This window comes from Octopus bimaculoides, chromosome 3 (genome assembly GCF_046866305.1).
Source record: "Octopus bimaculoides isolate indiv1 chromosome 3, ASM4686630v1, whole genome shotgun sequence".
Lineage (NCBI taxonomy): Eukaryota > Metazoa > Mollusca > Cephalopoda > Octopoda > Octopodidae > Octopus > Octopus bimaculoides.
Window position 1 is genome coordinate 159,702,099 of NC_142930.1, and position 14,856 is coordinate 159,716,954.

The following is a 14,856-nucleotide window of genomic DNA, read 5'->3' on the forward strand; positions in this document are numbered from 1 at the left end:
GTGGTAAGTAGCATGCTTACGAACTGCATGGTTCCGGGTTCAGTCCCACTGTGTGGCACTTTGGGCAAATGTCTTCTACTATAGCCTTGGGCCGACCAAAGCCTTGTGAGTAGATTTGGTAGACGAAAACTGAAAGAAACCCATCGTATATATGTATATATATATATGTGTGTGTGTGTGTATGTATATGTTTGTGTGTGTGTGTTTGTATCCCCAACATAGCTTAACAACCGATGCTGGTGTGTTTACATCCCTGTAACTTAGCGGTTCGGCAAAAGAGACCGATAGAATAAGTACTAGGCTTACAAAGAATAAGTCCTGGGGTCGATTTGCTCGACTAAAGGCGGTGCTCCAGCATGGCCGCAGTCAAATGACTGAAACAAGTAAAAGAGTACAGTGGGTCTGTCTGATTAAAACTGATCTGGGACTAATAAGCAACAACAACAACAACAACAACAACAGCCAGCAAACAAAAAGAATGTTAATAGTATAAAGAGGTAAAAATGTAAATAAGGCTTACATCAATTTGCGTCAGGATATCGATGAATCCACAGGAATGGTTCGAAGAACAACATAAAGCTTTCAAGGCACCGAGCCACTCGGATCGCAAAGCATTACACTTAGCTGTGAACTCGGCACATAGGATAGAGATTTCATTCAGCCTGTGAAGAGACAGCGGTTCAAGAAAACAAAAATATAAAGCTTAAATGTCGAAGACGAATTATTCTTAATGAGATGAGAAATGTTTTCAGACTACTAATCGTTATATTATGTCCACAGCTGGCCACCTACACTTTTCTCTGCAAAAATAGGGATAGTTTATCCTGTTCAGGCTATATTATTAGCATTATTCTGCAATTGAGAATTTAAACATCACTTCTTTAACTTTCTATAAAAAATATACATTATATATCACCATCGTTTAACGTCCGCTTTCCATGCCTGCAATATTCAATCTTTTTGAGGGCACTAGTAACCGAAGAGATATAATAACAACTAAGAGTTGGCATTCAGTGAGTATGATTCAGTGCTGGCTGCCACAAACATAAAAGTTACTGATGAGCCAACATCAAAACTCAGCTGCTATTAATAAAACCTAAATCTCCTTCAAAATACATCTGAAAATTTTGAAGAAAAAGAAAAGATATATGGGACAGTGTCGTCCTGGCTGCACTATGTCTGGGGGGAAAAGATGATATAGTCAGAGTTAGATTGCCCGGGATTATAGTTTTATTCAATGAAAATCAACCTGGAGTTAAACAAGAAAACCATAAATGTTGATATTTAACTGCAGACCAGCTGTACAAAACCAGAACCATGATAAACAGCATTCCAGTTCTTCACATGTTGGCCTTTTTCCCATACGAAATGCTCCAACACCAAGGACTACATTATCCAATGTGTCCTTTATAAGACAATAGGGTGTGTTTTGCAGAAGATTTCAACTGTTATTTCTAAGAGAAATAGAAAATGAGACAAAAATTACTGGAACCTACCGATCTGTTACTTGGGAATTGCATATATTGAGTACTGCGTTGCATACAAAGTTATAGCGGTATCCTGGATTTTCATTCAATTGTTTGACCAGCATGGCATCAGGTATGGATTTGACATCGTTAAAATAGTCCATCATAAAGTTAGGATCCCAGAGTAAATTCAACACTGATGGAGTTATGTTGGTGTCATGAGTCTGTTTCATTTTACTAAAAGTAGCACTGAAGCTGTCCAAATATTTGGCCTTCAGGTAACTGGCAGAAGTGTAAAGATCAAACAGGTATGCCTGAACACATCGTTCAGCAGAGGTACAATCCGAAGGATTGTTTATATGCTTGATGATAGCATTCAATCCTTCAAAGGCAGCACAGGCCAAGTCCTGGCAGACAAGCATGTAAGAGCAGTATTTACTGAATATGCCAATGATGCATAGGCATAAAGAAGAAACGTAGTTCGTGGCAAGAGACGATGCTTTCAACATCAGCTGGACTTCCACCTGACTAAGCTCTTTCAGCAGCTACAGAGAGGAAAAAAAAGAGAAAGTAACACTGATAAATAAGAGATAAATCATTTATACATTTAAAAATACACAACTGGAAACTCTTTAGCATTTAAACCAGTCTTATCCAGTACAAATGTTCTGTTTAAACTTGCCAGATTTTGCTTCTCACATCTACTCTACAAGGTGACCACAAAGTTTGGGTAGATGGAGTAAATAAAATCATAACATAAACGATTAAATATAAGAAATAATAATTTCTTAAAGTATGTGTTAATCCCCATGTGGGTACATGGAGTAAATAAAATCATAACATAAACAATTAAATATAAGAAATAACAGTTGTCAAGCGATGCTGGGGGACAAACAGACACACAAACATATATATATATATATATACATATATGACGGGCTTCTTCCAGTTTCTGTCTACCAAATCCACTCACAAGGCTTTGGTCGACCCAAGGCTATAGTAGAAGACACTTGCCCAAGGTGCCATGCAGTGAGACTGAACCCGGAACCATGTGGTTGGTAAGCAAGCTACTTACCACACAGCCACTCCTGCACCTCAACAAATTTTTTTCTTCCTAATAAAGACGATTTCTTTTCACATTTGATTCACAACTCATGGGAAAAAAATCAAAGGATTTATGAAAAACAAACCCTTCAGTTATTGCATTTTCAGAACCCTTGGTTAGATTTTGCATGAAAACCTTAAAGATTATTCTCTATACAATTTATTAACAATGTAGTTTATCGTTGTGTACAACTACATCAAATACATAACGCAGTAGATTCCACCACCAACTTGTGGTGTGAAAGTGATTGCCAATAAAGTACCATATTTGATGGCATATAAGGCACACTTTTTTCCAGAAAAGTGTATCAAAATGTCACCCCAGATCTTATATGTGAAGTTAGGTATCACATAAGCTTTAATGCACAAAAACCTCTTTTCCTGAATATGCACTGCCAAAACTGGCATGTGTCAAGTATGTTTGTGCTTTTTTTTTTAAGCCATTGGCATGTGAAAAGACATTCTAGCGAGGTCGTTGCCAGTGCCGCTGGACTGGCTCTTGTGCAGGTGGCACGTAAAAAACACCATTTTGAGCATGGCCGTTGCCAGTACTGCCTGACCGGCCTTCGTGCCGGAGGCACGTAAAAGCATCCACTACACTCTCAGAGTGGTTGGCGTTAGGAAGGGCATCCAGCTGTAGAAACTCTGCCAAATCAGATTGGAGCCTGGTGTAGCCTTTGGGTTCCACCAGTCCTCAGTCAAATCGTCCAACCCATGCCAGCATGGAAAGCGGACGTTAAATGATGATGATGATGAAATACAGTAGCTGCAGAAGAGAAAGACCAAGGAATACATAGAAAGATGTTGAGAGATCAGGGTGGAGATAAGTCTCAATACTATTACACTCTACTGGTGGAAATAATATTACACTACAGCAAAACCATCCAACAAGGGAAAACAGCTGTTAAAACAATAGAGATGATGGCTTCAACACAAAGCAAGAACATAGACCCTACTTACTTGTAATGCAAAGTCCAAAAGGCCGCTTATATTTAGTGAATAATCCATTAAATCAAAGAGGTAGGAAATATTGTCAACGACAGGTAAATAACAGGAGTTACCAGCAGCAAAACTTGACAACTGTTCCAGTACGCTGCTCACACAGGATGATGTCACAGCATGCATGTCATAATACGAAAGTCTCTGAAACTTATTGAATGTGCTCTCGAGGTTACTTGATGAATCACTGTCTTTATCTTTCTCTTTCTCTTTTTTCTTTTTAACTTTTGTTGGGTCACCGCTGCTTATGTCTATGCAATTCTTTTTGTTAAAAAGTCTCAAGATTTCCTGAAATCAAAGACAGAAGCAAATATATTGAAAACCTTTTTCAAAAATTCAGAATCATCAATTTTACATAGAAAGTCTTTTTTTTTTTCTTTCTAGTTTACCGCTATTTAATTTTCTATTTTCTACTTCTTAGTATACTGAAATTCAAACTAAATACGAGCTGTGCCTGTCTCAAACAGTCTTGGAATGCCATCTATAAGGGTCACAGGTACTGGTCCACCTTCTTTATTTAATAAAAAGAAAATTAAAAGCTTGAAATTTAAAATCTAACACTGCATATTCTATTTTCTTTTATTGGTAAATTATGCAATTACATAGAAAAAAGATTTTTAAAAATCACCAATAAATGAATACAGACATACATATCAGCATATTTGAGGTGCCATACATGATGGATTGTTAGTCCAAACAGAAATTAAAAGTTTATTACATGCAGTGTAGTGCTTTCAAGATTATCCACATACCTCCTCTTTAGCAAGGGGCCTCAGTAGTCTTCCCCTTCATACTTTAGCCTCTCAATACCTGGAATAAGGCCATCTCCCTCTCTACTACATCCCCATTCATTCAACAAGCTTTTCTTTGTGTTGCAAGTTATTTGACGACCTCACTAGCACCAGTGTCATGAAAAAAAGCACACAGTACACTCTGTGAATGTGGTGGAAATAAATATTTCATTGAGCTCCCAAGAAAGTGGAACCCAGCACAACAGGTGATGGACAGACTGTTGAATGATTAGATAAATAAATATTACATAAACGCCATTAAGATAGTAGTGTGGAGGCTGTAACACTAATCTAGCAATGCAGTTATCTTCATGATGCCCAATGGAAAACTTTAATTCTTATGAGAACAGTCTCCTACAGCTATACAGAAATTTTGGAGAGTACACTGAAGATACAGCAATAATGAAGTTTTGAAAAAGAGATCAAGTGACTTTTATGGTATTTGAACAAAACAAATGAACACAATTGGTGCCATTAAGGAAACTGCAAGGTCTTAAGACTGATAGTACACAAGTTAAGCTGGTACTTTACTATTATCACCAGCCAATTTTTAATTTATTAATGAATTAGTAAATAACTATCATACATGTGAGAGGGTGTAATAGTTGATTGGCAAGTTTTCTGAATGGCTGTCACAGCTTCATGGAGAAGGAAAAGGCCAAGGAATTAGATAATTGCTCAATAGTTTATTTATTAATCCTTTAGTTAATAGTGGAGGCGCAATGGCCCAGTGGTTAGGGCAGCTAACTCGCGGTCTTAGGATCCCGGTTTCGATTCCCAGACCGGGCGTTGTGAGTGTTTATTGAGCGAAAACATCTAAAAGCTCCACGAGGCTCCAGCAGGGGATTGTGGCGAACCCTGCTGTACTCTTCCACCACAACTTTCTCTCACTCTTACTTCCTGTTTCTGTTGTGCTTGTAATTCAAAGGGTCAGCCTTGTCACACTGTGTCACACTGAATCTCTCTGAGAACTACGTTAAGGGTACACGTGTCTGTGGAGTGCTCAGCCACTTGCACGTTAATTTCACGAGCAGGCTGTTCCGTTGATCGGATCAATTGGAACCCTCGACGTCGTAACCGACGGAGTGCCAACTTGGTTAATAAAAAATTAGTTGCCAATAAGAGGAAAATGCCACAAAGTTATTAAGTTGTGTCTCTAGCAACACGAGCAACAATATGAGCCGAAGGGAGAAACCTCTTTTTTGTAGCTTGACCAGTAAGAAATACCAGCCAAGTCATACAACCTCCTAAGAAAACAAAACTTTAGACTGAATAATTTAGTTGTAGATATATGAAAAAATTGTGATGGTCACAGTTGGAATGCCTTTGATCATGTCTAACCAATTAGAGCCAACCTGGAAGGTTACAACATCCATAAAATCAAGATCAACAGTCTTACCTTGGTGACTTTTTTAATGATATGCCTTGCGTTGTCACGCGCTTTGCCAACTCCGTATAGAACAACAAAACGCTGGTTGCATTCATGGGCATAGCTCTCGTTTTGTGGAATCGGAAAGTGAGTGGCAAATAGCATGTGGCGCGATGGGCCTTTGGGAGGAGGAGGCTGAGGTGGGGCTGATTGTGACTCTCCCACACTCATAATCGGTTGATCACGTTCTGATTTCACAGATTTCACTGAAGCTGAAGACAGATAACGGATAGATTAGTGCAAACCCCATTACACACCCTGAACATTCTGCATACATACACATACAAAAGATCCTTCAACATATGCGCGCGCACACACTGAATACTCTATCATACACATGCATACAATAAAGATACATACATACTCTTTTACTTGTTTCAGTCATTTGACTGCGGCCTTGCTGGAGCACTGCCTTTAGTCGAACAAATCGACCCCAGGACTTATTCTTTGTAAGCCTAGTACTTATTCTATCGGTCTCTTTTGCCGAACCACTAAGTTACGGGAACGTAAACACACCACCATCGGTGGTCAAGCGATGTTGGAGGGACAAGCACAGACATACAAACACACACACATACACACATATATATATATATATATATATACACACATACATACATATATACGACAGGCTTCTTTCAGTTTCCGTCTACCAAATCCACTCACAAGGCTTTGGTCGACCCGAGGCTATAGTAGGAGACACTTGCCCAAGGTGCTACACAGTGGGAATGAACCCGGAACCATGTGGCTGGTAGCAAGCTACTTACCACACAGCCACTCCTGAGCATACAATAAAGATACATACATAGAAAATACTATATTAAAATTGTGTTTAAAAACATTATTGCAAATCAAAACCATACTTAAAACTCAACCTTCGCTTGTTGCTTTTTCTCCTTCCATTCTCCATTTGTCTTTCTATCTCTCACTACTTTCATTCTCTACTATTTTCTTTCAATCTTCCCCTTTCTTACGTATTCTCCATTTCCTTCTCCATTTTCTTTCTCTCAAGCCTCATCTCTGAATCTCCCTTGCTCAACCTCACCACATAAATGAAAAGGTACACAAATACGCAATAAGTTACTCACCTGGTGCTTCAGGACTTGTCTTCTGTTCTTCTTTAACTGATCCAAACAGACTCCCAAGATCACTCTCCATGGTATGAATATCTAAGTCCATCTTGATATCATCTTGATGCTAATAACAATAAAAAAAAAAAATTAATAAAATCCAAATCATCACAGGATTCAAAGCAATATGGCAATCATATAAAATCAATATTATTTGGCAAAACTAGTTATTACTCTTTTTTGCCTGTTATTAAACACTGCTGTGTGAAGCAATATCTCAAAAGATTCGATCTCTAGATTCACATTTGCTCTTCTTCCCTAACAAATAATGGTCATCATCATCATCATCATCGTTTAACGTCCACTTTCCATGCTAGCATGGGTTGGACGATTTGACTGAGGACTGGTGAAACCAGATGGCTACACCCGGCTCCAATCTGATCTGGCAGAGTTTCTACAGCTGGATGCCCTTCCTAACGCCAACCACTTCAAGAGTGTAGTGGGTGCTTTTACGTGTCACCGGCACGAAGGCCAGTCAGGAGGTACTGGCAATGACCTTGCTCGAATGCAAAAATCTCAAAGCTACAAGATAATGTATGATTAATTGAAAACAAAATGAATAAATAAGCATTACATTTGACAAAATAATCTGAATGATAACGAGCTAAACATATAATTACCTTTTTTAATATGCTGAATATCAAACGACGTGTCAAAATATTGGTTTTCCAACACTAGCTAAATGTAAAATTGATTTGTAAACAACAAAATAGTTTGCTTACCTCATGTTTAATGCTTTCTGATAAACTTTTCACACTAGACAAATCAACACTGTCAGCAGATGGCATGGCAACAGAAGGAGAAGCAGCAAGATCTCCACGAGAAATTAGAGTACACATGTAGGCATCATGGGAAAAAACATCAAATCGAATGAGTTCACAAAACAGCTGGATAAGGTTAGAAAATGCATCTCTGTTTTCTTCTAATCCGCTGTCATCTAAAAAAAAAAAAGAAACAGAGAAATGACAACATTGGGGATTAAGACAAAAGAGAGAGGCCTAGATGTAATCATTATTTACTTTATCACTGGTTTTATTTCTGCTTTATTGCATGCACACATAAGGTGGACAAGACCTACAGAGATGGTATTCTAAAGTCAGTCGGTCACCACCCTTCCAGCCACCAATTCTTGTTTTGAAACAATGATGCTTTTACTCAACTGGTCAAAACCAATAAAACTTCTAAGCTATAGGATATACTGTTTATGGGAGGGGAGGTATGATGATAATGCTGATGAGACAAAGATATTCGTTTTATTGTTATTTCAACGTTAAGCCATGATTATCAGCTATTATTTCTATGATGATGTTAAACCAGGATTAAGGATGCTAAACCAAGAGATGAGAAAAAATAATCTTCTCTAATGACAAGCACTTACCTAGAACTGGGGCATCTTCATCAAGGAACTCCATGAGAAGCTGCTGGTAAGCCGGGTAGCCTGAAGACATCATGACATCAGACGCTATGGAATCTTTATCATCCATCATTTCACTATCAGCAAACTTCTGTCAGTAAAAATAAAAATAGAGGAATTAAGTGCCGTGTATTGAACTCCTAACCAATATATAACAAATGCTCTACATTTGTTTAAATAATTAAAAACCACCCGTCACATGGCATGCATGAGTTTTATGTGACCTTGTTTTTTTTCTATTGTTGTTGGCACTCCGTTGCTTACGACGTCGAGGGTTCCAGTTGATCTGATCAACAGAACAGCCTGCTCGTGAAATTAACGTGCAAGTGGCTGAGTATTCCACAGACACGTGTACCCTTAACGTAGTTCTCGGGGATATTCAGCATGACACAGTGTGACAAGGCTGACCCTTTGAATTACAGGCACAACAGAAACAGGAAGTAAGAGTGAGAGAAAGTTGTGGTGGAAGAGTACAGCAGGGTTCGCCACCATCCCCTGCCGGAGCCTCGTGGAGCTTTAGGTGTTTTCGCTCAATAAACACTCACAACGCCCGGTCTGGGAATCGAAACCGCGATCCTATGACCGCGAGTCCACTGCCCTAACCACTGGGCCATTGCACCTCCACTTTTTTTTATATATATATATTGCAATTAAAACAAACGAGCAAGTTCACATAAAACTCATGCATGTCGTGTGACTGGTGGCTTTCAATTATTTAAACAAATGTAGAGTATTTGTTATAAATTAATAGAAGAATTAAGAAAGAATTAAAGCAGGGGGGAAAAAAAAACAAGTAAAAGATAAACTACAAATCAACAACATAGTAGAGAAGTTGAGGCACGTTTTTAATTATTATCCCTCATCATACCCACAATGAAATGCTGCTTTTTACATGCTACTGGCAGTGATCCTGCTCGGATGGTGCTGTTAGTGCTCCACTGGCACGGGTGCCAGTCATTGAATTTGGTTACGTTTCAATCATATATATATATATATATATATATATATATATATATAATACAAAGAATATATATGCATGTATACACACATATATGTATATACTTACATCTACATGTGTATATAGATGCATATCAGGGTACAGGACGTTAGAACAATGAACTACAGACAACAGAACGAACACATAGGAAAACAGAATGCCACTTGGAATTATTCATCAGCTGCCTCTATTCTAACTAGACGTTTCGAAGATATATATATATATATATATATATATATATATATGAATAATAATAATAAATGGAGCAAAATGCATATAATAAAGTTCCTTTAATTCCTACACATGTTTCAAAATAAATGAGAGCTCCTTCACAAAGAAGTAAGAGCTGCTGGGATTCCTCATATATTTCTCTTCAGGGAGTTCATAATAAAACATATAGTAGCAAGACAAAAACGAAATGATGAGGTAACTTACGAGCAAAGATGTTACATGGTCAGTGACCGTTAGAATGGCTGTGATATCTTGTTTTTTAGTGTAATTTTGCTACCTCTGGTAACTATTGACATATTTACATTATCAAAGGTTTTTTTAATAACTGAGATAATATCAATATATACAAAAACTAATATATATATATATATATATATATATATATATATATATATATATATGTATATATATATACACACATAAATAAGAAGGAAAATATACAACTTTACATAGAAGGATAGAGTCATTTTTTTTCATGTTTATCTAGTTCATTTAGTTCCATTTTAAAATACTTCAGTATCTACATATATATATTCTGAAAAAAGCCAATGGAAAAAATATTTGGTGTGTGTATGTGTGTTTGAGAGAGAGAGATGAAGAGTAATAAAGTAGGCTCTTTCTTACCCATAACAGCACCCTTCCAAAAATCACTCCTTAACCATATAACAAATAAATAAATAAATAAAAAGCAACAACACACATTACATAAACAGGAAAAAGTAAACTAACCTCATTCCGCATATCATTCTGGCGTCGTTCTAACAGCTTAGCAACAACGACAGCTCTGTAATTACCAGTCCGTTGTATGGTGACTGCCCAGTCAATGAGTAGTTTAATGATCGGGTCATCACTAACAAGCGGCTGAAGAGAGGTCAAATAAATAAGCAATCATTAACAACACTTACAAACATTTCGGTTTATATAATTCTGATTTAGATTTAACATAATCATTAATATTTTGGATGCTAAACAGGCACAACATTTATTTACAAAAGAACTGTTCTGTAGCTGACATGGTGGCGCTACCTCGTGAAGTCAAGTTTACTTTTTGTTCAAATCAGAGGTTTCCAATGTTAACTTATTGCTAATTTGTCAAAAAGAAGAGGTGAAGACAATTAAATCAACATTATAATAAATAAGTCATTACAGTTACAGACATAACGATGTAGTTAAGAAGCTTGCTTTGCAACCCGTGTGACTTTGGGCTCAGTCCCACTGAGTGGCACCTTGGGCAAGTGTCTTCTACTATAGTCCAGGGGCCAACCAATGCCCTCTGAAGTCCATCATATATGTGTGTGTGTGTGTGTGTGTATGTGTGTGTGTGAGTGAATGAGAGTGAGTCTTAGTGTCTGCGTTTGTCCCCTGCACCACTAGACAACCTGTGTTGGTTTGTTTACAATCTCTGTAACTTAGCAGTTCAGCAAAAGAGAATAGATAGAATGAGTACTAGACTTATAAAATAAGGAGAGGGGGGGGGGGCAATCTGTTTGACTAAAACATTTCAAGGCAGTGCTCCAGCATGGTCACAGTCCAATGATTGAAAGAAGCAAAAGATAAAAGATAACACATCACTAGTACTTATTTTATTGCCCTTAGCATACAACTGGTACTTGTTTAATTGTTTTAAAAGCAAAGTTATCTCTGCCAGAACTTGAACTCAAATAATACTGTCTGCAACCATGGGGTTTGTGTAGCACCTTGAGCAAATGTCTTTAAGTACAACCTTGAGTTGACCCAAGTTTTATGAGTGACACTGGATAGATGGAAGCTGGAGGAAATTAGAAAAGAAGACAAGATTCTTGCATCATCAGGGAAATGGCCATACTCAATAAATGCCTATACGGACACGTGCCAAAAGTTAGCAAGAAAATCAGGCAAAGTAGACTGCGATTATCTGGTCACTGGTCACTGCATGTGCCACCCTAAACTAGAGGCATCCGAATAAGTCTTGTGGAACCCTCTTGAAGGTGATGTCATCATCATTATCATCATCATCGTTTAACGTCCGCTTTCCATGCTTGCATGGGTTGGACGATTTGACTGAGGACTGGTGAAACCAGATGGCTACACCAGGCTCCAATCTGATCTGGCAGAGTTTCTACACCTGGATGCCCTTCCTAATGCCAACCACTCCGAGAGTGTAGTGGGTGCTTTTACGTGCCACCGGCATGAAGGCCAGTCAGGCGGTACTGGCAACGGCCACGTTCAAAATGGTGTATTTTATGTGCCACCCGCACAAGAGCCAGTCCAGGAGCACTGGCAATGATCTCACTCGAAAGTCCTTACACATGCCGCGGGCACAAGTGCCAGAAAGGCGACGCTGGGCACAGGTGCCATTGCGATTTCGCTTGCCCCAATAAGTCTTCGCAAGCTGAGTTTCGTGTCCAATGAAAGAGACGACGTTGGCATGGGTGCCAGTCGTCAAATTTAACTCGATTTCGATTTCACTTGCGTCAACAGGTCTTCGCAAGCGGAGTTTAGTGTCCAATTTAACTCGATTTCGATTTCACTTGCCTCAACAGGCCTTCGCAAGTGGAGTTTAGTGTCCAATAAAGGAAGGTACGCATAAGTGGACTGGCTGAGGCCTTAGATTTAGGTCTCACTTGGCTTGCCGGGTCTTCTCAAGCACAGCATATTTCCAATTGGCAGAGTTTCTACAGCTGGATGCCCTTCCAAAACGCCAACCACTCAGGAAAATGGTGCCACATTTACATCGACAACTTGATTGCAGACATTGGCCTGGAATGTATCCAGGACCTCAAGGCAGTGATGACTGAGAAGTGGGTAGACTTTGTTGTTGGAACCCAGCCATAACAACAACAACAACAACAACAACAAATAATAATAATAATACAGCAAATATTCTGCTCAATACCACAGATTTGCTTGTCAGTTGCTGGACCTTAACCAGTTGAGCATGACCCTTGGTGGCTGACGATATGTGCATCTCTGATCATGAGCAGAAGTAGTGGGGGAGCATCATAGCCATGTGTTGAGAGGAACTCTTTGGGGTTTGAACAATTCACCCTTGGAAACATGGGTATTTCGTTTGGCATCCTTAAACAACCTTTATTCAAGGATCTTTTGAGCGGGATGAGCTACTCGACCTGAAGAAAATTCTAACTGGGTCCCACCTGCGAGGTCATGCGCTGTTTATCTTGATATGAGACCACTGTGTCGCGCACATATGGTTGTGATGCATGTGCCTGGTGTACCCTTATCAGACGGGTAGTCATGATAGGTATAATGGGCTTTGTATATTTTGCCCCAGTGTCACTTTGATGGCATGCCCTGCTCTCTCACTCAATAATAATAATAATAATAATAATGCATGAAAGATTTACATGGATGTAAAGGATGATGATGATGATGTGTGTGTGAATGTAGTCCCTACGAAAATTTCAAATGGAGAAAAGGATTCTTGGCTTACCTCATTACCTTCTTTATTTTCGTTGTGACAGAAGATTTTATTGTACAGAGAATTCATTGAGTTATTGGCATCGACTTTGTCAAAATAATGGCAATCGAGAATATCCAATACATTCAAAACTTTACTGATAGTGAAACCTGAGAAAAAAAAAAGAAAATGAAATAATATTAGCTCAAAATGGTGTATTTTATGTGCCACCTGCACAGGAGCCAGTCCAGTGGCACTGGCAACGACCTCGCTCGAATGTCTTTTCACATGCCACTGGCACAAGTGCCAGTAAGGTGACGCTAGTAACAGCCACGCTCAAATGGTGCTATTTACGTGTCACTGGCACGGGAGCCAGACAGCTGCTCTGGCAACGATCAAGCTCGGACGGTGCTCTTAGCTGCATATAAATACATAAATTTTGATGTTGAAATTAAATTAGATGAAAGAAAGCACACCCAATATTACCTTTAGTTGACTGTTGGCATTTATCTGATGACCACCTGACTTCAGCAGCATGACCACGAAGTCTAATCTGCTGTTCAACAGCACGGATTTTGGCTCGTATCTAGAAAGAACATAAGTAAAACATATAATATAATATTTACCTTCATAAATTATGTTAGTGGACTGCAGCAATCATAGAAATAACATTTGTGTCATTTATATTTCTTTCTATGACAGAAACAAAACCAAAGAAGTGGATAGTTGATTATGCTGACCCCAGTACACAACTGCTACTTATTTCATAGAATAAATACCATTGCAAATGAGATCGTGTATTTCATATAAACTTCAAAACATAATTTTCAAAATAACCGTGGAATTTCTACAGGTAAGCTAGATGATAATTAGTCCTTGAGTATTTAAACTAGCCAAGTCAGGATCAAATATCCTACCTGTTTTATGCTCAAAACAGCCAGATTTGGCTTCTCACACTTACCTAACAATATCATTCTAAAAATGAAACAATCACAGCATCAGAATATTGAAGCTACGAGACATTGCAGAATTTATTGAAAACAATGTGAATAAAAAAAGCATTACTTTTGACAAGGGAATTTGAATCATCAACGTCATCATCATCGTTTAACGTCCGCTTTCCATGCTAGCATGGGTTGGACGATTTGACCGAGGACTGGTGAAACCAGATGGCTACACCAGGCTCCAATCTGATTTGGCAGAGTTTCTACAGCTGGATGCCCTTCCTAACGCCAACCACTCGGAGAGTGTAGTGGGTGCTTTTACATGCCACCGGCACAAAGGCCAGTCAGGCGGTACTGGCAATGGCCACGCTCAAAATGGTGTATTTTACGTGCCACCTGCACAGGAGCCAGTCCAACAGCACTGGCAAATGGATGAATGGATAACATGAAATAACACAAAAACTGGTTTGTAAAGCAACCAAGATACATAAACACCCTATCTTAAAACACTTGTAAATTATTTATTAATTGTAATTTTTACGAAAAAAACAGATATGAGAGGAAGGCTTTTGTTATGAGGTTTTATTTAAAACTCAACATGTTGCCACCAGCTTCTTGAGTTACCCCGGAATTGCATCAACTGATTTCACCATGAACTCTTGTGGGATGGAAGAATTAACTTCTCGTATTCGCCCTTCAAGTTCTTCCAAAGTCTTTGATTTGGTACAGTAGACTCGTTCCTACTCCTACTTTCCCATCTAAAAGTTTCACTGAGTGTCAAATCTAATATATTCACTATGTTCATCCAATTGACTTATGTTGTTTCTTCCCTGTATTTTTTTTTTTTTGTTCTTAGATTTGCCTGTATACAACGTCACTTGGCATTAGGAAGGGTATCCAGCTGTAGAAACCATGCCAAAACAGGCTATGGAACCTGATGCAGCTTCTAGCCCA

The 14,856-nt window shown here is 38.6% G+C and overlaps 1 protein-coding gene across 4 annotated transcripts in view; it reads right to left on the minus strand.

Annotated features, from left to right (window-relative positions):
• The window catches only part of LOC106884372 (mediator of RNA polymerase II transcription subunit 12-like protein), a 69,017-nt gene that overhangs the window by 31,325 nt on the left and 22,836 nt on the right, over positions 1 to 14,856 (minus strand). For all 4 annotated transcript variants that reach the window (XM_089349896.1, XM_089349898.1, XM_089349897.1 and 1 more), the window contains 10 exons: positions 13,445 to 13,544; positions 12,992 to 13,128; positions 10,291 to 10,422; positions 8,298 to 8,424; positions 7,642 to 7,856; positions 6,878 to 6,986; positions 5,760 to 6,001; positions 3,531 to 3,857; positions 1,497 to 2,011; positions 521 to 662 (listed from right to left, as the gene is read on the minus strand). In XM_089349896.1, the coding sequence (XP_089206022.1) occupies positions 521 to 662; positions 1,497 to 2,011; positions 3,531 to 3,857; positions 5,760 to 6,001; positions 6,878 to 6,986; positions 7,642 to 7,856; positions 8,298 to 8,424; positions 10,291 to 10,422; positions 12,992 to 13,128; positions 13,445 to 13,544 (2,046 nt within the window). The remainder of the gene's footprint in view (positions 1 to 520; positions 663 to 1,496; positions 2,012 to 3,530; positions 3,858 to 5,759; positions 6,002 to 6,877; positions 6,987 to 7,641; positions 7,857 to 8,297; positions 8,425 to 10,290; positions 10,423 to 12,991; positions 13,129 to 13,444; positions 13,545 to 14,856) is intronic.